The sequence below is a fragment of the Ochotona curzoniae genome, unplaced genomic scaffold, assembly GCF_017591425.1.
Source record: "Ochotona curzoniae isolate NIBS_2020 unplaced genomic scaffold, NIBS_Ocur_1.0 scaffold_4505, whole genome shotgun sequence".
NCBI classification, from domain to species: domain Eukaryota; kingdom Metazoa; phylum Chordata; class Mammalia; order Lagomorpha; family Ochotonidae; genus Ochotona; species Ochotona curzoniae.
This window is the reverse complement of record NW_024467118.1, coordinates 22,380,464-22,406,306: the sequence shown is the minus strand read 5'-3', so window position 1 is coordinate 22,406,306 and position 25,843 is coordinate 22,380,464. Positions and strand designations below refer to the sequence as shown.

General features: G+C 46.9%; 2 protein-coding genes and 1 pseudogene across 3 annotated transcripts in view; all 3 read right to left on the bottom strand.

Annotated features, from left to right (window-relative positions):
- TBC1D1 (TBC1 domain family member 1) overlaps positions 1-7,153 on the bottom strand; it is a 186,998-nt gene extending 179,845 nt beyond the window's left edge. Inside the window, exon 1 of one of the 2 annotated variants that reach the window (XM_040966043.1) lies at positions 6,952-7,153. The gene's annotated coding sequence lies outside the window, so the exon portion shown is untranslated. The remainder of the gene's footprint in view (positions 1-6,951) is intronic. The other variant, XM_040966044.1, reaches the window with a different exon arrangement.
- Positions 1,577-2,690, bottom strand: LOC121146558 (annotated as a pseudogene).
- Positions 7,154-17,540: 10,387 nt separating the features above from the next.
- PGM2 (phosphoglucomutase 2) overlaps positions 17,541-25,843 on the bottom strand; it is a 77,611-nt gene continuing 69,308 nt past the window's right edge. The window contains exon 14 of the mRNA XM_040966397.1: positions 17,541-18,836. Within this exon, the coding sequence (XP_040822331.1) occupies positions 18,734-18,836 (103 nt within the window). The 3' untranslated portion in view covers positions 17,541-18,733. The remainder of the gene's footprint in view (positions 18,837-25,843) is intronic.

Below are 25,843 nucleotides of genomic sequence, written 5' to 3'. Positions count from 1 at the left end.
TAGCCTAGGGACTAAAGTCCTCCCTTGAACGCACCAGGATCCCATATTGGCACGGGTCCTAATCCTGGCAGCCCCACTTCCCATCCAGCTCCCTGCTGGGACCTTGCACCCTTATGGTAGACCCAGACAAAGCTCCTGGTTTCAGATTGGCTCAGCTCCAGCCATTTCAGCCGGTTGGAGAGTTTTTCAACAGATGGAAGATCTTCTTCTCTGGCTCTACTCCTCTCTGTATATCTGTGTTTCCAATAAAAATAAATCAATCTCTAAAAAAAAAAAAGAGTAGCTACCCCCAACAGACACGCACCCTTTCCTTAGAACTATTTCAAGAATTTTATTAGTGAATCCTGCTGTGCCACACACTCCTAAAAGGAAGCACTTAGATTCGTAAAATGTTCATGGTTGCAGGATCATTTTAAGTCATTCAAAAACGTTTCTTTTATTTGAAATGAGACAACCGGGTGTGGACAAGTCAAGTGGCTTTTTCAAGTGTGGTGACAGAATTGTGACAATGCAAGTCCCTGACTCGCTCCTGGGTGTTACAAAGAGCCTCAATTTCCTCATGAGAACAGTTTTAAGTGTGAAGTTGGAGAGCAATTGACTTCACTTCTCCAGTTTTTAAAGTTTATTCTAAGAAAACCAGATCATCTCCCAAATTTTCTTCTGTCTCTAAAATCTGGTGAATCTCATTTTCATAATGTATGATGCCAAATGTCCCCAGCATCGTGTGGGGCCGGGAAGCTGCTCCCACCTTCCCTTCAAGAACACGAATGTGGGAGAGTCTATGATGAAAGAACGAGATTTATCAATCAGGAAGCAAGATGCACGAGGGTGGGTGTCAGTAGGCTGCCTCCTGGGGAGCCCCACTCTTCCTGGCCTCCCCCACTCCCTCCTCACAAGCCACAGGGACGCTGACTGCCAGCTCAGGCCAGCCTCTGCAGCTTCAGCCCCTAGCTTTTTAGAACGCAGGTGGGAGGGTGCTATGGTTTGGATTTGGTTTGAGTGTATCTCTCAGAAGCCGGGAGCTTGGCCCATCGCCACAAGGTTTGGAAAGCTGGTGGGACATTTATGAGGCATGTCTAATGGTAGGTGGCTTGGCCATGCCCTCTTCTGCAAGGGTCTCACCAAGTGGGCTCTGCCTCACACAAGAGAATTCGTTTCTATGAGAGGGGGTGATTGTCAATAGTAAGCTTATCTCCTCCTTGAACTTTCCCACTGTATGACTTCTCACCCTCTGCTACATTCCCTCTTCATGCCGCTCTCTGCACACTGAGACCGCACAGTCAGGGAGCCATCACCAGGCACCAGCACCATGCTGTCTGGACTTGTCAGCCAACTGAATTGTGAGCCAAGTAAGTTTCTTTTCATGATAAAATATCCAGTCTCAGGTATTATAGTAAACCATGCCAGAGGGGAGGAGGGAAAGAAATGAGGTTGGAGGGAAAGGGTGCAGGTGGCCTCTAGCTCCAGGCCAGATTGGAAACTAGACAATGTTTAGTAGCTGTTGGGGAAGCTGGACTGGGCAGGAAGTCCTGGAGTTGTCACTTACTCCCTTTTGGATGTCAGTGATTTCAGTTTCCGGTGTTATCCCAGATAGAGTGAGCATCCCTAGCTGAACAGAGCTGTCACAGACTCAGGTCTTCCAAATCCATACATAAGGATCACCGGCTTGGATTCGCGACACTTCCACTTCCTTCCCAGAACCCCACCCCAGTCAGACAAGTTTGCGATTCATGCAGCAACTGCCCATGGCAGACAGCAATCCTTGGAAGGGAGACAGATTCTCCAGCATGTGGAGTGCCTGAGCCAGGGTTTCCAACCTTCTCTGCATCAAGGGTGCTCCGGTACTGGGCTGCAGCTCTAAGTTAATATACACATTCTGTAAAAGGGACATTTGTCTTTTATTAATGTAAGAGGGAAAGACAGTCACCGACTGACTCAGTAGCTAGGAACATAATGAAGTCCTCCCAAGCAGGTGGCAGGAATCTATTTTTCTTTTTCAAACAGAACTTTGATCACTTTCCTAACAGCCTCTCTCTCTCTCTCTCTCTTTTTTTTTTTTTTTGTGTGTGTGTGTGCCAGATGCTGTTGGAGCAGGTGTTTTCTGTGCTGGCATTTTGTGGCCCTTTGGAGTTTGAGGAAGAGGCACTACCTTTTGGCCTGTGGCTCTCCTGGGCTACAGCCTTCTGGGCTGCAGGGGTCTCCTTTTCCCCTGGACCCTCAGCAGCAGTGGCAGCAGCCACAGCACCTCACTTCCCCCAATAATAGGTAGGTTTTTTGGGACAAGCTTTCAGCAGAGCCGCCCTTTGAAGCTACTTCATGTCATTCCCGATTACTCTGTTTCTGACTTTCTCGGCATACAAGACTTCAAAGCAGTCAAAATCTGTCATCTTGGATTTTTTCCCCCTCTGGCTTATCTGCTCATCTTGTGGCTGCCCATTTTGTATTGTTATCTGCCTTCTCTCAGGCTTTTCACATGTATTTCTGGTGGCCACTGTGTGAAAACTTGAGGATAATGCCAGCCACCTGTATGCATTTGAAAGGCATGACCTATCTTCTCATCCAAGTGCAGGTGCATCAACCAAAACACTGTTCTGATCAATGACAACCACAACCAAGACCAGCCTCCTGGCACAGGGACCAAGGGAGACACAGGCCACCCAACCAACTTCCACAAAGCACCTGTGCATCATGTTAGTGGTGTTCACCGAGAAGAAAGAAGACTGGACCTGACTGTCTGAGCTCCCATGTGCTTCCCCCAGTGTGGGCACTGGCAGCTGGCTAGAATCAGGAGCTAGAGCCAGGAATAGAAACCAGTGGCTAAGCCAAAACACCTGTCTTTAAAGTAAGGCTTTTGGGGACCAGCATGATGGTTCACTGGCTAAATCCTTGCCTTACAAGTGCCACCACCTCATATGGTTGGTGTTTTGACTGCTCCACTTCCCAATCCAATTCCCTGCTTGTGGCATGAGAAAGCAGTAGAGGATGGCCCAAAATCCTTGGGACCCTGCACCTGCAGGTGAGACCCGCAAGGAGCTCTTGGCTTTGGCTGCTGCAACCACTTGGGGAGGAATCAGCAGATGGGAGTTCTTTCTCTCTATACATCTGTATCTGCCTCTCTCATTGTAAATGCTTCTATCAAAGTAAAAATAATTTTTTTTAAGATTTATTTTTATTGGAAGGGCAGATATACAGAGAGGAGAGACAGAGAGGAAGATCTTCCGTCCGATGATTCACTCCCCAAGTGAGCGCAACGGCCAATGCTATGACGATCCGAAGCCAGGAGCCTCTTCCGGGTCTCCCACGCGGTGCAGGGTCCCAAAGTTTTGGGCCGTCCTCGACTGCTTTCCCAGGCCACAAGCAGGGAGCTGGATGGGAAGCAGGGCTGCCGGGATTAGAACCGGCGCTCATATGGGATCCCGGGCGTGCAAGGCGAGGACCTTAACCACTGCGCCACCGCGCCGGGCCCAAAAAAAATATTTTAAAAGGTTTTCAAATGATTTCCTTCTTACATAAACTAGAGCCAAGTCTAGGCCTTTAGAAGCCATTGTCACTGCCTGCTTTCTCTTATACTTTATTACTCATGATAGAGAGTTGACCTTCAGAGACTGCATATCCCTTCTTCCCACAGCTTCTCCTAAAGCTAACAACAACAGCAACAACAAAAGTAACACTGGCTCTCACAACAGCCCTGGAATGTAAGAATTGTTATGCCATTTTTGAATGTAGATTGCTATAGACCATTATTTGTCATCATCATCTCCAGTTCAAAGAGAGTAGTTGTGGCACCTATAGATATAGGAGCATATGTCTAGGGCGCCTTTAGTAGGGACTGGTGGAATCGGGATTTGAACCCAGGGCCTTCGGCTCCAGAGTTTGTGCTTGCTCTTTTCCACTTGGCCACAGGGACACCTGCTGACCAGCCGCCTCTCTTTGGATTCTGCACATACAGGCTCTTCTCTGCCTGTCATGATATTTTTATTATCTCCATTTTACAGAAGGGTCCCCCTGGGAAAGGTAGCATTTGAATCCAGGTCTGTCCCATGCACAAACTGCTGTTTTTTCCTACACAACACTATCTTTAGGAAGAGAGTAAGCCTCAAATAATTTTCTAATGAATTGACTAGGTTGTTTGACCTGAATTTACCTGACCTCAAAATTATATTGTAGAGATACAAGTGGAATAAATGAATGACTAGCATTAGTAATAGTGAATTCTCACTAAGCACCAGGCATACATGTTTTACATATATAAACTCTTCCTTACAATTCTCCCAGTGTTCACCTACTTTGGAAGTTTAGGCTCACTGACTGCACAGAGTATTTTGTTAAATAAGGACATTATCTAATCAGGAGAAAAATAGCTTTTTTCCCAAAGCAACCAGGACCACCAAAATTAAAGGTTATTTGTTGAGGCTACAACATGTTTCCTACATTCTTGACAGTTTCATTGTGATCTTAGCATCAGAACTATTTCATGTAGCCCAAATACGATAAATCTTTCCACCAAACACTAAAATCCTCAAAAGGGCCTCAATCTCCTTTTCTTTTTTTTAAAGATTTATTTATTTTTATCACAAAGTCAGATATACAGAGAGGATATACAGAGACAGAGTGGAAGATGATTGACTCCCCAAGTGATTGCAACTGCCAGTGTTGCACCAATCCAAAGCCAGGGGCCAGGAGCTCTTCCAGGTCTCCCACACAGGTGCAGGGTCCCAAGGCTTTGGGTGGTCCTCGACTGCTTTCCCAGACCACAAGCAGGAAGCTGGATGGGAAGCAGGGCTGCTGGGATTAGAACCCATGCCCACATGAAATCCCTGCACGTTCAAGGCGAGGACTTTAGCCACTAGACTACCACGCTGGGCCCTACAACCTCTTTTTAAATCCAAGAACCCAGCACAAGGAAATTCTAGCAGAGAGGCTTAAAACATTGTGAAAAACAGAAATCTTCATGTCTTTTGGGAGGAATCTTGAAAAAAATATTTTCTGTTGGAATGTGAAATTGGAAAGGAAGAAATGAAAAAGCCCTCAAGGGAATTCAGGCAGTATCAGTTCTGATGGAAAACCCAGATCCTTTGACATCACCCTTGGGACACAACCCCAACGCCCTGTGGCTGCCCAGCGGATTCTAACATTCTAACCAACAGACGCCACCTCTCAGCTTAATGACCGAGTTTAGAAGGCTGTGAAAGAGCATGTGCAACTCCCGTGGCTGTTAAACCTGAGAAGGACAGCCCAGGAGATGGGAAAAGGACAAAGCAAAGGCTGCCAAGACGCCTGCAAAACCCCCTGTGCTCCCTGTGTGGCAGGTCATGGTGAGCTGGCCACCAGCCCGTGCAAGAACCTCACTGGCAAAATGCACATCAGACGCTGGTCATTAAGAGCTACACCCAAGGACTTGCCCCCACTCCAGCTGCAGAAGTCCACTTAGAAGCCTTTAACTATTCCTTGCTGATTCGTGGTGTGAACCACACTTAACTCTTTTTAGTGTCTCCTTGCGCTTGATGAACATCGGGACACTCCCTACTTGCATTCACTGCAGGCAATGTCCCCTAAGCATCTACACGATGTCCCTGTCCGGTGGCACTTGTTACATCGGTTGTTGCTTACAGATAAATCTGGAAAGGACGTACTTGGTCTTATTCCCATACTGCTGGGTAGAACACACACACACACACACACACACACACACACACACACACACACACACACACACACACACACACACACACACACACACACACACACACGAAAGGCAGACCTGAGACTGAGAGCACTGCTTCCAATAGCTGGTCAAACACTGGTTTAGAAAAGCAGTCAAGCCTTCCTTAATGGAGTGTGCCATGTCCTTATCCCTAAGAGGCTGTGCTTATCAAAAGCACACAGCTCAAGTTTAGAAACAGCTGCAGAACTCACCTGCCTTGAGGGATTCCTAACCTGAGAGAGTGATCAAAGAAAGATGAAAGGGCAGAGACCGGCGAAGTCCTGGCACAAAGTAGGATGCCACTTCTCAGATGGGCTTCGCTTTCATGCTTACACCCTAACCCTTCTCGCACAGAGCCGGCGCCCACATGCAAGGAAGCCCAGAGAGGGGGCATTTTGCACTCTTACAGGGACAAGCCCCAGTGGGCCCAGGCCCCTGCACTCTGCAACCGTGTACAGAGTTCAGACAGGTAGACACGGCCGAGTCTCCAGGGCCTGGTGCATTTAAACCAGGCGATTATAAAAACATGCTTTCAAAGTCTGGTGAGGCCGTCCAATCACCCCAGGAAGGGAGAACAGAGAGCAGTAAAGGGAACAAGGAGTCACCAACCCAGGCAACCTGAAAACTACACGGCTTCCTGGAGGGAACCACCATCACTTTCGATTTCTTTTCCATTTCAACCAAAACTTCCAAAAAAAAAAAAATAGGTGGTTATTTCAAGTAAAATCACACACAAGGGAAACCCAAGTCTAAGGCGAGTTTCAGACCAAGAGAGGAGCCTCCAGGCGTGGTGAGGTTTAGGTCCCCACCCCCCTCCCATCTCGCAGCGATCCGGAAGCAGCCGCCAGCGATTCAGCGGGGTTTCAAAACGACGGGGAACAGGATGTGCCCATAGAAAGAAATGTTGCGCGTCCGGGTGGAGCTGCCCAAGTTACTGCTGCAAAGTGCCCTGAACTTTGAGACGGTGGCGTGGGGTGACTGCCCATCCTGCTCCCGATCTGGCCTTCCACACACCGCAGCCCGGGGAGGTACCTGGCGGGAGGTGCAGGGACCAGCCGGCAGGAGGGGGCAGAAGGGGAGAAGCCTGCTGGGGCTCCTTGCGACTCAACGTTTCGCTTTCATCCAAGTCGGGAGCGTAGGGGGACCCCGAGGGAAACCCGGGCGGCACAGAAGAAATGTCCTCCACCCCCCCACCGCCTTCCCCGGGCTAGCGGGACGCGAGGGCGAAGTCGCCCCAGGCGCCTTACCTGTGCAGTACCGCGCTCAGAACCCGATGGGCGGCCAGGGCGCGCAGGTGTTGCTCCCGGGCATCCTGGGGCCGGCCTGGGCGCGCTGGGCATCCATCGCACGCGGCTGGCTAAGCTCTTCCCGCCGCCGGAGGCCGGGGCTAGGTTGGACTGCTAACGTCTTCTCCACCCGGCTAAAAACACAGCGCGGGTCCCACGGCGACAGCAGCAACAGGCACCGAGGCGCCAACCGCGGTGACGGCGGCGGCGGCGGCAGCCGAGGCGGAGGAGGAGGCGATGTGGTGGTTGAAGAGGAGGAGGAGGTGTCTGCGCGCGCGGCTCGCGTTTCCTCCTCCCCGGCTGGGCGAGCGCGGGGGAGGCGAGGGGTGGGCAGGCGCCGGGATCTCCCTGCCCAGTCCCACGGGAGCCGCGAGGGCGCCGCGGCGCCCCTCTGCCCCACCGCTCCGAGTGACTACTCCGGCGCCACGGCCCGGGTGCTTGAGTTCCAGGCGAGTAGCAGCTGCTGCAGTGCAGGTCCGCCACGGCCTCTGGCGTCCCCAACCCTTCGCCCCTTTGCTCCATGCTCGGTCCGCCTCTGGGAGGGAGGGATTGGACCCGATGCTCGGGTCGCAGCCCCATCCAGCCCTTGCTCAGGGTCCTGGCTCAGTGACCTCCAAAGGAACAGGGGCCGCGGGCCTGCGCGTGATCCAGGCCCTCGCGGCGGGATGCGCGATGGCACACGCTGTCCCCGGTGTCCTATTTATAGCAGGTGGCTTGCTCGGCCTGAGAGGCCCTCAGCAGGTGGCACTGCCAGCGTGCTCTCCGTGCTCAGTTGCACGATCGCCTTTTGCTTCTGAAAGGGACACAGAGGAAACTGCCCACCTGACTGTCTCCGCGTCACCCTTCCTTCTGTCTAGCACTGGATGCCCTGCCTCCCCGGATGAAACACCAGTGAATCCCATTTGCTGCCAATTGCGGGGTGACACGGGGATCTGGGTTGGGTGTTTTCCTTTCCCGGCTCGCGGAGTACCGCACAAAAACACGCTCGCCTCCCCTACCCCCAGGCACACGCCCGCCCCCTTCCACTTTTCTCCTGTCTACCCCTCACACGATTATGGACAGCCGCCTCTGTTCAGGGTAAGTGATGCTATCGGTGTAAGGAGAGACGCAGGTGAATGTAAGAAGCTTGAGTTTGCCAGTTTCCTAGGATTAGAGCAATAAACAGGCAAACCTCTACAGGTGCAGATCCCACCAGCTAACCGGGGCAATTTCTCATCCAGGGAACAGGAAGCCAACTCTAGAGACAGGTCAGCAGGAAGGGGAGCGAGAGTGAGAAGAAGGGGGAGATGACACCCAGGGAAGGCCGCTGGGACACCTGCTTGGCTCAGGTGTTTGCTTTCCATAACTTGAAGGAGACAAGGATGGAGCTGCAGGAGTGGAATGGAAGCCATGCCTCAGGCCCTCAGCTGGCCTGGCTGGACTTGGGCTGTCTAGGCTGTTTTAGCTGTAAAATGGAACAGATACATGCTGTAGAGGGTCCGAGGTGGTGGTGGGGGGGGGAGGTGGATAGCCCCATGACATGGCCTTGATGGGCCAGAAGAAGAGTCCCAGCCAGGACCACTACAGCTCAGGAGGGCACTTGGGGGAGGGAGGACTCCCAACCCTCCTTGGGAAAGTGCTACCCCCCTCTGTGCTCTGCGAAGCCACCAAAGCCTTACAACCCTTTTGTTTGGGGCATCCCTGACCCCTTTGGATTCTCACATGATAGCAATAGCTTTATTGGTGCTGTCCCTAAGTACCCTACATATATGTGCTAAGTACCTTACATGTATCACTTCTACTCCTCCTCAGAGTACTACATGCCAAAGATGACTGGAATCCCTGGGGCTAATGAGGATGGAGGTGGGTAGTTAGGGTCTCTGGTGAAGACACATTTAAGATGCTAATTGTGTTTCCAAAAAAATGGAGTTTTCCCGTTTCCATATTCTTCCTGAAGCGAAGAAGGAACAAAGGGACAGAATCAACGTATCACTCCATTAGAGCAAGGAGACTGGCCCATTTTGGTCACTGTCAAAAAAAAAAATGGTACCTCAGTTTATCTTCAGGATGGGGGAAGGAAGCTACTGGTCTCACCTTTTGTTTTGGGGCCAGGTGTAGAAATTACTGCCCATTATAAATAACTTTTTTGTCTTTCTACCCTTGGGGTGATTCATGTGAACCCCTTCCCTAGATGGGGCATAAAAGACCACATCTTCATCATTTCCGTGGGTCCTTCCCTACCTCGGAGCCCCTCCTGTCACTCAGCCAGGAGCTGTCTTTTTTTCCTAAAGAAATCATACTTTACAAACTAGAGTTTGTCCGCATGAAAATGAGACAAGAAATGAGGTTGCTGCCATGTTTTCACACCAATCACCCAGCAGTCTCTCTAAAACAACATCCTACAACAAGGAGACAAAGCGGTTCGTGCCATGTGGGAAACTGCAGGGCAACCAGGTGCTGGGAGACTAATATTCCAAGCCCTTCCCAACACACTTGCTCCCTGGGCCAGTGCATTGCTGCCTCACAGGCCTGTACTTTGTTATGGCATGGTTCTTTGTGTATTTCAGCCTAAATCTTTTTCATAAAGAAGTGAGGGATGCACACAGTCACGAATTCTGTAATGAACAGGATGTGGGTTGGTTATGGAAATGATTTTTTTTAGATGATGACCAGGTAAACCAGTTGAGCTGTACTGCACCTCCACATCCTACCTTGATTAGCTCATGTTCTTGCTGGCGATGCTTGTACATCCTCCTCTCCTCTGCTCAGCAGCCTGCCCAGAGACCTGGGCGGTCACATGGTACACTGCTGCCCATGTTATAGGCACTCACAACCACTTTTAATCCTCAGCCTGGCAGGTGATAGATGCAGCAATTACCTGACAACCCTGCTCATGCCTGGCCTGCCAGAGGGGCCAGTGGGCACACCCACACTCCACTTACAGAACCTCCTGACCAGACCTGTCTCCATCCTGCCACACCACTTCTTTTGCTCTTCCTTGCTCACCTCTTCCCACTCTTGCCCTGGCCTCTGGTCCCAGAGTGCAGGAGAGCTCGGGTATAGGTAGGCAGCCCAGGGCTGGGGGGTGGGGCACAAGATAGGAGGTGGAAGAGCAGAAAGCCAGGCTTTCTTTGGTTTGCGTTTCTCCTAGCGCTGCAGTGGTGGACGCAAACACTGCTTAGCCCACTGCTGAAACCCTGCAAGCTCCAGGGCAGAGATTCTTAACTCAGTGGAAAGTTACTGCCTCCACCCCAATCAGGGCCATGGACTCGGAGAAGCAGCCGCAGCTGGATCACCTTTGCTGGGGTTGGTGACCTATGAAATGACTACGGAGGATTGGAGCTTCCTGGATTGAGACCCAGTCTATATTGCACAATAAAAAGGTCTGAGCTCTTTTCTGCTTTGCAGGCTCTCCTGAGCCAACCCTTGCTGCTGTGACAGGAAGCAGACAGACCAGCAGGGCAGGGAGAGCTGCCTTGACCCCTGCAAAGTGGAGAGGGAAGAGCTTGCCATCCCTCTCTCGGGCAAGCGCCATAGCCTAGGATGAAGGTAACTCCTGCCCTTCCATGTATGACCCTGGGACTCCCAGTGGAGCCAGTAAACCACAGGGCGGAGCTGTGGGGAGAGCCTTGGAGAGCTCCCTCTGGGGCCAGGCCAGAATTCTGTCTGAGCTCTTGAAGTCACAACCACCAACAGCAGCAGGGAACAGAACCTCCGTGTGGTTCCCTTGGCTTCTCCAGACAAGTGTGGTGTTTGAATGTGGTGGTCTGTACAAGAGACTTCGAGCTGACACCAGAAAACCCTGTGGGCATGGGGGTGGGGCACACCAGCCACCAAGGCTGCTGCATTTCCTTGTCTTCGCCTCCAGCTTATGCTAGAACTCTGCCTTGGAGCATTCTTGTAGGACTTTCCCTACACAGGCTATCTTAACTTAGCCACTTGCGGCATCATTAATAATTCATTAAGAGAAGCCTGACATGGTACAACTGAAGAGCTCTAGAAGACTGAGTCATTTGGAGAGGGACAAATAGGAGGGCCTGGGGGTTAGAAAAGGAGACAGAGGCATAGCTTTCTTCAAGAAAGTTTTTGATTTTCTTATTCATTTCTTCAAGCGACACATTAGTCATTCAATAGCATGATATTTAACTTCATCGTGTTGTAAATTTTCTATTTGTCTTCCTGTTGATTTTGTTTTATGGCTTTTCACTTAAGGGGGGGTGTAGTAACTGTGTAAAAGAGACTATCCTATCCAGATGTGAAGATACAATGAGTATGCATCTCTACTTCCAAATTAAAGGTGGACTCCAAATGAAACTGTTGGATCTATCTTGACAATAGGATGCTGGACTATCTGGCATTCTCTGTGCCAGCAATCAGGACTCACCTAAATGTCAGACTGATCGGCAAATGACTGCTTATGAAGGACTATACTATTGTAATCATATGGTGAAAATCAATCAGGGGTTGGGAATTTAGGGAGAGGTTAGGGAAATCCCAGACCCTATGAAATTGTACCATAAAATTTTTAAAAATTAAATTAAAAATTAAAAATATATATAGGGGAAATTGGGGGGGGAGGAGTTTGGAAAGGGGGGAAGGAAAATCCCAGAGCCTATGGAACTGAATCATAAAATAATAAAAATTTTTAAAAATCATGAAAAGTGGGCCCGGCGCGGTGGCGCAAGTGGTTAAAGTCCTCGCCTTGCACACCCGGGATCCCATATGGGCGCCGGTTCTAATCCCGGCAGCCCCGCTTCCCTTCCAGCTCCCTGCCTGTGGCCTGGGAAAGCAGTCGAGGACGGCCCAAAGCTTTGGGACCCTGCACCCGCGTAGGAGACCCGGAAGAGGCTCCTGGCTTCGGGTCGGCATAGTATCGGCCCGTTGCGCTCACTTGGGGAGTGAATCATCGGACGGAAGATCTTCCTCTCTGTCTCTCCTCTCTGTATATCTGCCTTTCCAATGAAAAAATAATAAAAATAAATCTTTAAAAAAAATCATGAAAAGTAAATACAGGGACCTTGCTTTTAAAATGTTATGAGAATCCTATATGAATCCAATGGAGAAAGTCTCTGGTTAATGTGGAAAAGAGACCTTTAATAAAACTATTGATAATTATTATCAGGTTCCTAACTGTTCAAATGAGTTAGATAATTTTTAAGTATTGGTATGATACATTTTTACTGATCAAGGAAGAGTTTGTAACCAGAGGGTTTATTTCCAAAATTGGTATTCATAAAGGCAAGAGTTAAGCTTGCAATACACAAATGCTAGAAGAGTAAGGAGGTTCCTGAGAAATAGTTGGTCTCCTCCTTGTTAAGACAGTCTGTGACAAGTCCATGCTCAGGCCATGCAATTTGCCACACTCTACCCAGCCAGAGTGTTAGGGGGCTATCAGACTCAAGTGTCCTCAGGAGCTAGAATAATCTTTATGACAAAAAAAAATGGAATAAAGATCAGAGGCCACATTCCCTCAACTTGCCTGGAATAGTGGGGCCCTGAAATTGCTTTCTGAAAGCTATAATAATGATGAAATGCAATGATGATTAAAAAAAAAAATCTCAGTGAGCAGATAACCAGTGTTGATTTTGGAATTTTGGTCTTTTCAGTAAATGAGTTTTACTACATGAAGATCTCATCTTGGCAAGGGGCAAGATGACATAAATCCACACAGCCAGGGAAGGGCACAGGCTCGAGGCCCACGGGGAGGCTCTGTGAGGTGTCTAATCTCCTTTTATGGACAAAGCAGATAAAACTCCGGGCTCTGCATTCCCTCCGCTTTGCAGCAACCGTTGCCTTTTGCCATGCCTGTACGCTCGCTGCGGTTAGGCAGTACCCAGCGTTGCCTGGAGTTCTCAGCTCCCATCTGACTGGCCCTGTGTGGCTCTGGGCCCTGGGCACAGACCTGAGAGAGTGCTGAGCACAGCCCTTCATCCTTCATTCTGTAGTCTGAGAGCAATGAGCGGTTCTCTGTGAACTGTCGGAGTTCATTGCCCATGTCAAGATGAAGCTTCAGTCTTGCAGGACTCTCACTTCATGGAGCCCCAGATGCTGTTTGTCATCGCTGCTGTGTGTGTCTCTCCTGCATGCTGTTGCTGGCTAACTGCTCTACTGCTTTTGCTTCCTTAAGTCTGTTCTCAACCCATCAGCCAAGTGAATTTGTTAAAGTATCAGTTGGATTGGTCTTGGCTTTCAGAATAACCTGTTATCAGGTTTTCTAGGTGTAACTGCGAGGGGAGTATAATGAAGGGTAACAGTGGAAGAGTTGGTATGCTGGGATAACAAGCTAATACTTGGCCTGCAGCACCAGCATCTTATATGGCTGCCAGTTCATGGTTCTAGATGGTCCACCTCCAATCTGGCTGCTTGTGGCTTGGAAAAGCAGCAGAGGATGACCCAAACCCTTGGGAGCCTTCACCCATGTGGGAGATCCTGAAGAAGGTCCTGATTTTGGACTGTACAGTCCTGGCTATTATGGTCACTGGAGAGGGAACCAGTGAATGCAAGCTGTCTCTCCCTCTCTATGTAGTTCTTTAAAGCAAATAAATGTTAACACATGCATACATACACACAGGTGGAAGCTAAACACTAAATCAGTGCTTGAACAGGTATTCTGAAGAGGCAATGCACAGTTAAGACCATGCAGGAAAACAGAAGAACTGAGTGGGAAAACTTAACTCGGGGCTAGGTTTTATTGAACGTAGTTTGAGGACATCCGAGTGGGAGAGTCCAAGGAAAAAAGTGATGGCATAGGGTCAGAGCTTGATAAAACAATTTGCCATTTTACTCAAGAGCTCTTCAAATCATTCATGAAAAATGCATATTATGAGAAGGCCTTGAGGCACAGATTTCACAACGGGTTAGCACTACAATGAACTCATCTTTCAATTCCATTTCTCATGAAAATTTTGAAGTATGGTTATCCCTAGGATAGTAACAGCCATACAGCCATGAGTACCAGAAGCTATTGGAGAGAGGAGGCAGATTGTCACAACACAGAGAATGAACCAGCTTACGGGGAGGATGAGGAAATGGGAAGCCCATGGAACCTGCAGATAACACTAGCTGCCCACCCACCCCGCCACCTACTGCTCATTTTTACCTTACTAAGCCATGGAAACTTCCATCAGAGACACAGCAACATTTTACTTTTGACATGTAGCAGCTTTAAAAAAAATTGCATTTGTGGATCTGGCACGGTGGCCCAGTAGCTGAATATTCTTACCTAGCACATGCCAGGATGTCATATATGGACTCTGGTTCCTGTCTTGGCTGTTCCTCTTCCCTTCCAGCTCCCTGCTCGTGGTCTGGGAAAGCAGTAGAGGTTGGCCCAAAGCCTTGCACCTGCCTGAGAGACCCAGAAGAGGTTCCTGGCTTTGGACTGACTCAGCTCCAGCTGTTGTGGCCACGTGGGGAGTGAACCAGTGGATGGAAGATCTCTCTGTCTCTCTACCTTTCCAATAAAGAGATAATTTTTAAAAATACATTTGTCCCGTTAAAGTGACCGAGTTCAACATATTTTAAGAACATAACCAGGCTATGTCATCTCTGTAATTTGCAACCCCAGCTTCTCTATGGAAGTTGCACAATGCTCTTTTGAAATGCTTCACAAACTGTTTAGACCAGTAGCTGGCTGACTTTGTGCCCAATTCCATTTGGTATCAGACCCAGGCCAAACATGAAAGTGATCTTCATTATACCCAAGTGGGAGGTGGCTGACATCTCTGTTTTGCAAATTTCATTTTCAGAGACCCACAAAAGAAATCAGGACAAAAAACCAAAACCAAAACCAAACGGGACTCCTTAATACTGCTCTCTCCTGCAGCAAAGCAGGACTAAGCCTCACCTGTCCGCGTAGCTTTCTTTCTCCTCCAGTTAATCCCAGTATCATCGGTCTTTGCTTACACGGAGAAATCTGCAGAAGTTAAATTATTTTAAAATTTGAGTTTCATCTGGTAACGGTTGAGCTACTCTACACAAATATTCTTCTAAGAGTTGAACAAACGTAGGACGCAGGAAATCACATGCAAATAATCTCCCACAGCCATTCTGTTTTAAACAAAGGTGTTAGGACTTTGAACCTGGTAGTTTTATTTATTTATTTATTTTCCTGATCTGTAAGACATAGGGAGATCTCCTATGTGCTGGTCCACTTCCCGAATGTAGGACTGGGTCACACTGAAGCCAGCTCAGCACTGAATCCGTGTCTCTCAGTGGTCAAGGATCCAGCTACTGAAGCATCATTTGTTGTTGAAACTAGACATAGTGGCTCTGATATAGTAAAGGCAGAAGGGGTCCCCAAGCCACCTAGGCTCCTGCTGCAGCATCTATGCTGAACTTTCTCAGTCAGGTGCTTTTCTGTCTCCTTTTTTACGAATTTATTTTCTTTTGTATTGGAAAAGCAGATATACAAAGAGGAGACACAGACAGAAAGATCTTCCATCTGCTGGTTCATTCCTCAAGTGGCCCCAGCAGCTAGAGCTGAGCTGATGTGAAGCAAGGAGCCTCTTCCAGGTCTCTCATGCAGGTGCAGGGACCCAAGGCTTTGGGCTGTCCTCTGCTGCTTTTCCAGGCCACAAGCAGAGAGCTGGAAGGGAAGTGGAGCAGCCAGGATATGAACCAGCACCCATATGGGACCCCAGTGTTTGCAAGCAAGGATTTAGCCACTAGGGTATTGTACTGGACCCAATTCAGGTGCTTTACAATTCAATGCAGCATACTAGACTGGCAAAATCTAAGTACCCGTGCATTTCCTTCACTGTTTATTTATTACCAGCACCAAGAAAGTGCCCTGCTCCTGGCAGGAGTCAAATGCAGCTCAGTCAGTGAACGCTGAATCAACACGCCAATCACCGTGAGGCTGCAATCCTAGGATGTAGGGATTGGGCATGTTAGGGATGCCAGCCTTTCAAAACCACCTCAAAATAGGACACACATGTTCTCACTTAAAGCATTTATTGTTTAAAATTGCCTGAGCCCACAATGTTAACAAAATAACAGTGCTTTCCTTTCTCAGCACCCTGATGGAGGTAAATCAAAGAGACACAATTCCTGTGATTTTTAGAGGAAAAAGGGACCACTGTAATGTTTTTTGTCTCTTAAGACTCGGGCCTGTCCTTTCTAAGCACCCAGAGAAACAGATGCCACCTCTACACTCAAATCCAGGAGTTTTCCCCAGGCAGGCTTAGCAGTAATTAGGCAGAGTGGCCACTGTGACAGCGCTGTGTCCTGCCCACTGGCCAGTGGCTCTGCCTTCCTCCTGGCACAGTGCCTTTTCCCTGCACCTGCACACGTGTGGTCCTGTCTTCCCCAGCCCCACCCTCAGCAGGTTGCAATGCAGGCTGAGAACACAAGGCTGTGTGCTTTGGAACAAGACATTGCTCTGAGCTCTTAGGGCTTCCAAGTAGACTGCTGAGCATTCTGCCAAAGCCAATGTCAATGACATACTGGTGCTGGCTGCCCTTTATGGACTCATCATTTAAAGATTTGCAGTGTGAAATGACCTCAGGGATCCATTTAAAAATGACAAAACATCACCCAAAGTCCATGGTTGCTATCAGGTTCATGCTCAATGTTGTACATTTTATGGTTTGGAACAAATGGGTTCATCATGACAATATCATCCAGAGCATTTGACTGCACTAAGAATCCTGGGTTCTCTGCCCACGCATCCCTCCTCACACCTCAAGCCACCGATCTTGTTGTCTCTACAGTCCAAGTGATCATGATCCGTACTAATTCATCAATGATAATACACATATCCTCTGGTGGAGCACATTGTGGGGGACCCTATAGGACTTTATAGAATGATAAAGTGGGGGACCCTGTAGGACTTTGTCGAATGACTACCTTCCTCTCCATTTAGCAGCCCTAAAAAGGTCTTTTCCTTTTTTTTTTAATGACAAAATTGAGATTCTGTGAGGTTAAGAGACTTGATCAAAGTCACAGAGCTGATCTCTCCAGATGCCTCACTACTGTGAGCTGCATACACCATGCCATGCTACCTCCACATCCTGTGACAATGGGAAGACATCAAGAAACACATGAGCATTCATGGTCTGCTCCTTCTTAGGGATATGGGTGAGAAACAGAGTTGGGAAGAATCCCCTTGAGGTTGGATGAAGTCATCTGCTCCAATGAATAGCAGAGAAATGGGCTCCACCTTGCAGCTTTCATTTGGACTCGATGCTCATCACCTGCCCTCACCCCACCCTCATTTGCCTGTCCACACCTGCACATGGCTCTTAATGCTGGGTCCCATGTGTGGGAGACATTCCCCCTCGTCCCCCTTGTCCCCTTCATCCTGACAGTGTGGGAGGGCCACTGTACTCTTGTCTCTGGGCAGATGAATTCCTCTCCAAACTTGGGGACACTGAGTCCTTGCTAATAACTCTATAACAAAATATGTAAGCAGCATTGTCACTGACTGGCCTACCAATCAGACTCTGAATTCCAACATGGTAGGATGGGTCTGTTTGTAATTCTAGGAATGAACTCCAGGATGGGATCCAGGGTATGTGCTCAAGAGTTATCTGTAGAAGACACAGGTATAGCATTTCTTTTTGTCAGAGTAGTTTAAGGCTAGAAAGCATTTTAATCAAAAAATAAATACAGCTTATACAAGGAGGCAGTTGACAGAAAATACTGGCTATTCTAGACTTGACAAGTCCAGTATGACACAAACTATGTATTATTAAGACAGAAAAGCATGTTTACCTTCCATTTAGAAAAATGACTGTCCTAGCACTGTGATATTTCATTGTCCTGAAACTTAATAAACATTCAGTTTGACCGTAAATAACAAAATGGCCATTACTTCCTTTAACAGGTAGAAATGGATGGATGGAAAATCATAAATCTAAAAGAATAGCTTGCTCCTAGCCCATGGCTTCTCAACTAAAGTCCCCTGAAAGGTTGTATATTCACAACTCATGAGGAAATAAAAGGCACAGATTTAAAAACAGGTATAGAAAAAAAGACTATGCCAATTTCTGATTTCAGAAAAATCATGCAACAAAACCAAAGTCAAGTCAAGTTACTGCTCATAGTCTGTGCTGTTTCAGGACCAGGAATTACACTAGCCCTTGCTTAAGCCAAAAACTGAACAACACAGGATTTTACAAATTACAAATCATTAACTGCTTGGTTCTTTAGATTTAAAAAGATATAAAATTAGTATCAACAAATCAGATGTTTAAGCTGCTTCTCCCAGTATTTGTATGATCCACAAGGGCATCTGATTAGAACAAAAAAAGTTGGAGGTTTAAGGAAGTTACCGTTTGGAAGTATCCCTGGCCCACTTTCCAGGTTTCCAGGAAATGCACAAACATAAGCACAATAGCTGATCTGTTTCTTTTAGTTTCCAAAGAATTGATACACACATCAATGTAAATATAACTAAGTGGCAGTCCTATAGATTATCAGCTCGGAGATTAGTCATCACATAGATTTCCACATTATTTCAAATACATGTAAAAAGAATTACAGAGAAGATATACATTCACAAAAGTTAAGGCATTATTCATTCTGATGTTTTTGAGTTAGCTAGTTTTGAATATCAGGTAATACCCAGGCTCAACATCTTTAAAGGAATGTTGGTTTGTTACGTTTGGCTCTCTTTTCTTTATTTACCTTAAAGATCAAGCATAAGAAAACAAGAAACGAAGATCTATCTAGAAGGTCCTCAATACTACTACCTCAATACATTCAGCCCTCAGTATTACTGCTAATCAGGTTAAGCTTAAGTGGAGATAAGTTTTGGAATGTTTTATTCTGCCTTTGGCTGCAAATTATACTTTTGTGGCTGGAAAAAATGTTCTTCGATGGCATTGACTAGTTCATTCAGTTGCTTCTTCAACTGCTCTGGGTCACTAGAAAGCAAGAGAAAAAAAAATCCAGATCAGTGAATAATTGCAAAGCACATTTTCAATGCTCGCCCAGTGACCAGGTGATGCTGAAATTTAACCTTGAGAGAATGATCAAATGAGAAACAAACAACAACAAAAAACAGAGAACTAGTGATTTAAGCTTGGGAACATATTTGTTAACAGATCAAAAAAACCATGAGATAATGAGCATTTTTTTCCCCAGACGACTTCCAAAGGTCTTAACTGTAAACAAGATCATCTATTGTTCTAGTCATGAGAATAGAACACAAGTTTTTGGCCTAGCATTCTTGAGCGATATATAATAGTGCAGAGAAAACTGCTATGATTCCATGAAATTCTGCTGAATTTATTCCAGGAAGGTCTCCTGTCAAGTCCTCCATCTCCAAGGACTTGGTTCCTGACTAGGCTTGCCCTCAGACTGCTGCAGGCTAAGCCACAGCCCGGGGACAAGGCCCACTGAGCATGGACAGAGGTAAGGACGTACCAGGAGGCTGAAATTCCAGGCCATCAGTCCCTGGGGTTTGCTTTACTAAGTGCCTCGCATTACTAAAGCATAAACAAGAACCTATTATACAAAGACATAGCTGAGAGGAGAAACACAGAGAGGTGTCATCACATGAAGGAGTATAAGTCAGCAGAATTACACTATAATTCAAAGTGGCCAGATGAAAGGTGTTGCAATGATCTCATCACAAAGAAATAACAAGTGTTTGAGATAATGGATAACCTAAGTAGCCTGGGTAGATCACTGCACAATATTTATTCCACAGAAGTGTACAATTATCTATCAACCAAAAAAAACTTCTTTAAAAAACAAAGACGAATCTAGGGAGATGGAGTCCTCTAAGATTAAGTTTTCAAGAGTGATACACTCACCTGTATGCAAATAACTACAAGCTAAAGGATAAAACTGAATTCCCAGCACCTATGCAGCCTTGTATGTTACTTTAATCTTAAACTTGAAAAGCTGTATTTAAAACAGACCCTTTATTCCATTTATTTCTTTACACTGCAACGTTAATATGTGCCAAGCTTATTTTTATGGAAATAGCAGTCCCTGTCAGTAGTTAAGATCATTTTTATAAGTACATTTTTAAAAAAAATAGTATAAAGAAAGCAATCAATTTTATTCTGCCTTGTGTACTTATGTATGTAACAGTATGAGCCCTGCTGTAAACGGCAAAGCTTCCCTAGGGCCAAGTTGGTTACTCTGACCTTGAGAGAAAGATGGCCTTCTCAAGAGAGCTACTGTACAGATTGAGATACTTTATATGACGTAATTAGGCCAGAATCAGACCCAAAGACCTCAATAACTGTAGCTATCATAATTATTTTTATTCTTATTGGGGACATGTGAAATAATCATGCTTCATGAAGACATAGCAATTATACTATTTTTGTAATTTCTCCATAAATATGCCTGGAAGAAAATAATAATTCTCATAAAAGCACATATTTCAAAGGAGAATACAAGCTGGTGGGTCTCAGGATGGGGTGTCTCATGCCTGGATCCCGGACGGCTGCCATGGGCACATGGTAAGCCGTTCCCAGGCCTGCTGGGTTCCGGGGGCTGCTTCTTTCGGGGTGAGTAGACCGAGCGGGGAGGCCTCTGGGACTGGGCAGGTCTGGGACCCACCCGCCACCCTCATTGGGCGGTGAATGGGATTTGGGAGGGGCGCGACCTTGAGCCTGGGAATTTAAAACTCCAGCAGCCTCCTGGCAGCTGGTGGGTCTCAGGACGGGGTGTCTCATGCCTGGATCCCGGACGGCCGCCATGGGCACATGGTGAGCCGTTCCCAGGCCAGTGCGCCAATGCTGCCAGGCTCTGACTGCTGGCCGCCCAGCTGGGGAGCTCTGGGGATTTGGTTGAGTCGCTGCTTAATTAGCTCCAGGTTGAACCCATTGTGATTTTTAGGACCTGAAACAGGCAGTAACTCTTCCTTTGTAAAACTTGTAATCACTGAACAATGCTGACCACCAAATACCAGTCCATGCAGAAGCTATGGCTTGGGGCTTGTCCTGCAAAAGTAGCTCCAACAGCTGGCTAATGTGTCAACTGGTAGGGAACAGAGTAGATCAGGCAGGACTGAGCAAACCTTAGCTCACAAGTAAAACTAGCAACCAGGAGGGAGCACAGGTCATGCAGAGCTAGGCTCTTGTACCTACTGGTCCACATGAGCCAGGGACGCTAAACCACAGTGTCTAAGGCAGAGGTCGGGACAGGTGAGGGGCTGTGCCAAGCTGAGTCAGAGCAACCACTGGCATGCGAGTGATCTATGGCTGGGAACAGACCCGGTTGGGGAGCTAAGGGGACAACCCTAGCTGGGCTGAGGTTCCTACCAAGGGGTGTGTGACCTGGAATGGGGGCTGCGTTCTGATCGGGAAACGGTTGTAGTCTCCCTTGGCACAAGTGTGGACTGGGATTGGATGCACCAAACCGGGCCAGACCCCCCCACACCCTCTGGTGTTCTGGAAGACCAGGGCAGATGTGCAATGGACTAGGCAAGGTCTCAAACACCTACTGAGCCATGTGTGAGCCATACGTGGGTATGGACGAGCCATGGCTGGGCTGAAACATCCAACAGCAAGAAGCAGATTGGGTGGAAGGCCAGTCAGGAAAAGCCACAGTTTCTGCTATGACAGGAGGTGGACTGAGTAGGGCTGACTCATGGACCCCCTGGTAAGCGTGAAACCTGGCATTGGGACAGGTTCTGATGGAGGAGCCTGGGCAACTCCTCTGGCAGGACACAGACCCGGCAGGTCAGCGCAAGAAACATGATAGGAAACAGCCCAGAAAAGGCCATGGAAAGCTACCCACTGGCATACAATTGGCAGACGTGGGGGCAAGACCAGGCTGAATCTGTCCACGTCATCCACTGGCAAATCCAGGCACCAGTGTGGGTCAAAAAAGGTTCGGTCGCAACAAGGACTAGTGCACAATATGGAATGCCGAGGTGAGGTTGCCTGTACCAGAAGGGACCGCAGCGTCCAACCAGCATGAGAACAAGAAAGGAAGTGGGCAGAGCCAGCAGGGGAATAAGGGAGGGTTCCTTTGCAGGACAGCTACTTCCACAGGAGAGCATGGGCTGGGATGGGGGCAGACCAGACTAGGCAGAGCTACCACACCTGTGCGCCTCATGTGGACTAGATCAGGGAAAAGCCGGGCTGGGCTCGGTGGATTATTCCTACTGGTGCAAACAAAATTAAAGTGGGCGAGGGTTGTTTGGGCAGCATCAACTGGAATCTGGGAGTGGGAGAGGCCTGGGAGGGAAAGAGTGGGCTCATCCCTCTTGGGATTTTTGTTGGAAAGGCAGGGTTACCGGCGAATGAAGAGAGACAGAGATCATTCATCCACTGGTTCACTCCCAAAATCACTACAATGGCTGCAGCTGCATTGGTCTGAAATCAGGAGTTAGCAGCTTGAACCAGCACCCATATGTGATGCCAGAACCATAGCAAACAGCTTTACCTGCTATGTCACAGCACTGGTACCCCTAGTAGAGTCTTATAAGCCTGTATACCTACACTACAACCCTGCACGTCTGCATTTATGTGTGTAAGTAAGAGAAAAACATAGATTCAGAAAGTCAAGGGTAACTAGAGCACCTTCATATAAGTCTCAGAATGGACAGCTCTGGAATCTCTCCGTAATTGGATATTTTAAATCATTTGTGCAATGGATTTGTATTTTGCAACAAGAGGGGCTGGTGTTAAAGGTAAGCTTCTGCCTGCAATGGCAACATCCCATGTGAGTGCTCATTCATACCTTTACCTTGCCCCTTCCAATCCAACTCCCTGCTACTGTATCTGGCAAGGCAATAAGGGATGGCTCAAGTGCCTGGAGCCCTGTGACCTCATGTGACTTGGATGACGGAGATCCAGCTCCTGGGTTGGGCTGGTACAAATGGAGTCATCTCGGCCAAGTGGAGAGTCAAACAACAGATGGAAGATTCTGCCTCATCCCTGCCTCCTAACCCTGTGTGTGTGTGTGTGTGTGTGTGTGTGTCTTAATTCTGCCTTTCAAAGAAAGAAACAAATCCTTTTAAAAACATTGACATGGAAAGGATACAAACTGCTGATTCATGAAGACTAGATGCACCTTTTTGGTAAAGGTGGCATTTTTCATAGATCTATGTATATTTGAAAGGCAAAGTGACAGCAAGCAAGGGGAGCAGAGGGAGAGAAAGACAGATCCTCCATCCACTGGTTCCCACTCTCCAAATGCCTATGCCAGCTGGGGCTGGGCTAGGACACAGCCAGGAGCCCAGAATGCCATGTGTGTCCCTGACTTTGGTAGCAGGGACCCAGGGACTCAGACCAGCAGCTACTGCTTTTCTCACTGCAACAGCAGGCAGCAGAATAAGAAACACAACAACCAGAACTCACACAGAACGACACTATGACATGTGGCCCTTCAGATCCACTCAGCCCCAACCACTGTGGCCACTTGGGCAATGAACCGGCAAATGGAACACCTTTCTCTCTGTATCTCCTCTCTGTAAGTCTGACATGCCAATAAAAATCAGTAAATCTACATAAAAATAAATAAAGCTGTAGTAACTAAAACCACATGGCACTGGCATGTCCAATGCAACAGAACAGATACCCACAAATTCAGCTATGTGCTCACAAGTGGTTGCTTTCTGACAAAAGTACTTAGACCATATATCTCAAACAAACAAACAAACAAACAAACAAAACAAGTATTACTCTCTATCCCTAACTTCAGAGACACCTTGTGGGGATCCTTTGATTCAAGCAGAAGGTTTTTTGAAAAAAATCACTCAAAACTGTCTCCAGCTCTGATTGGACCATGTCCTGCTCTGACATCATACAGAACCATTTACAGGTCACAATTCCAAAGCCCTATATAAAGCCCTGGCCGGGCCTGGGCCTTTTGTCCAGGAGCTCTCTCCACTGGAGAGCTCTAGGACCAGCACTAAGCTAGCTGTTTATTTTTTTTTTTAAACCTCTTTTATTTTGTTTATTTGTTCTCTTTTCTAATTTGTTAATTTTGTTCTTCCCTCTTAATTTCAGTTTCTATTTCACAGTGTGTATTTCTTTTCCTTAGACACATCCTCCTTCCTTCTCAAAAGTTTTGAAATTTGTTTTGTCACTTAGTTTTTATTTCCATCATTTTATCTGTTGACATTTTTAAAACTTTTAATTTCCATTTCTTATTGTGTTCCATTTTGTGTTTTCTGTTCTCTTCTTGCAATTTTCATTTTTCCGTTAATTTATTTTTAAGGTTTCTTTCTTTCTTTCAGATTTACATTTTTTTTAAATGAGAAGTGAGGAGGTGTCTAAGGAGAAGATGGAGAGACCTATAATGTCTAGCATCATGTTGTTCTTAACACCTATTTTGCACAAGGTATCTATTCTCTTTAGTAACATTTTCGATACCTTTATTTTACACCATCATGATATTTTTAACATCTATTTTGCTCTATGGTATCTTTTTCATTATTGATATTATGATACCTTACGTGGAATTTTAAAATCTTTACACCATCATGTTTTTAACATTTGCTTATGTATCTTTCTCATATTGATGTTAGATACCTAAATCGCTGGAATATTTAAAAAATCTTTTACACCATCATGTTGTTCTTAACACCTACTTTACTCTGTGGTATCTTTTCTCATTATGGATATTTATGATACCTTTATCGTTAGAATATTTCAAAACTGTTTTACACCATCACGTTATTTTTAACACCTATTTTGTACTATGGTATGTTTTCTCATTATTAATATTTTTGATACCTTTATCGCTAGAATATTTTTAAATGTTTTCTATTTGAGCAATATTAGCATAATAAGCATTGTTTATGGACGTTGGCCTTATACTCATCCTACGTGATGAGTTGGCGTGAGCACTGCTCCACTGAGCAGTGAGTGTGTACCACAGTGGAGAATAAGATCAGCAATGGACTCCAGATCCTCAGCACGACCAGTCGGCACAGGTGCAACGGGCAACACTGGCCCACCACATAGAAAGCAGCAACCAAGTAGCCACGTAAGTCACCCCAAGAACCAACAAGGATTCCAGGCTCCCAGCTTACGGCAAGTGGGGTACAGGGCTTAGGCTCACACACCTGAGTTGGGGGTGAGACATCCCTTTAAGGTAGAAGAAGCAGACAATTGCTCTCCTAGCATCTATGCCTGTCTGGCTCAGACACCTCATGCCTTCAGGACTACTTCTTGCACAGAAACGAAGGGGCCAGCAATAGGGATACAAGCCAGCATGAATATGTTACTCACTTGGATCTTATGTTTCTTCAGCCTTTACATGCATTTTTGACCCTTTTCCCCAGAATAAGCTGCACTTCTCTGGGAATTAGGTTAGCACAGGGAGAGTCTGGTTGCACAGTAGAGGCACATCAAGGAGAGTTCATGATTTTGCACAGTTATTCTGAGCTTTTATCTGTATTTGTCTCAGCATCTATTAACTGAAACACTGCTGACTTTCAAGGGGAAATTCTTTCTTGGCCCAATACCTTACAAACAGTTTTGTACCCTACTTGCTACTCATTATGGACACATGACACTCTGCACTAAAAATCTCTACACAACAAAAACCAGAAATGTTCACGAAACATTGCAACGCATGTACATGTCCAAGTGCCCTACAGGTCAGAAACCTCCACCTAGCTGACAACCATGGAGATGTCTTAAGTTTATATCATGGTGGGCACCCTTCCATAGCTCAGCCTGCAGAGTGGAGGACTGTAGAGCAGAAGTCTATATCATCGTGGTTTCCTAACACAGTTTTAGACTCACACACACTCAGAGGGAGATTCACTTGGAACAGTGTTACCACAAGCCTGCTCTTCCTCCTCAAGTTGGTCAGTCTTGTGAAATCAGTGCTCTCTTCTTCCATCAGGAACTATCACATCTTGCATGGATTGGCATATTTCCTCTCCTGATGTTGTTTAACTGCAGAGACTCAAACCCAAATATCCCTCTATAGAAGGATTCTTCTGCTC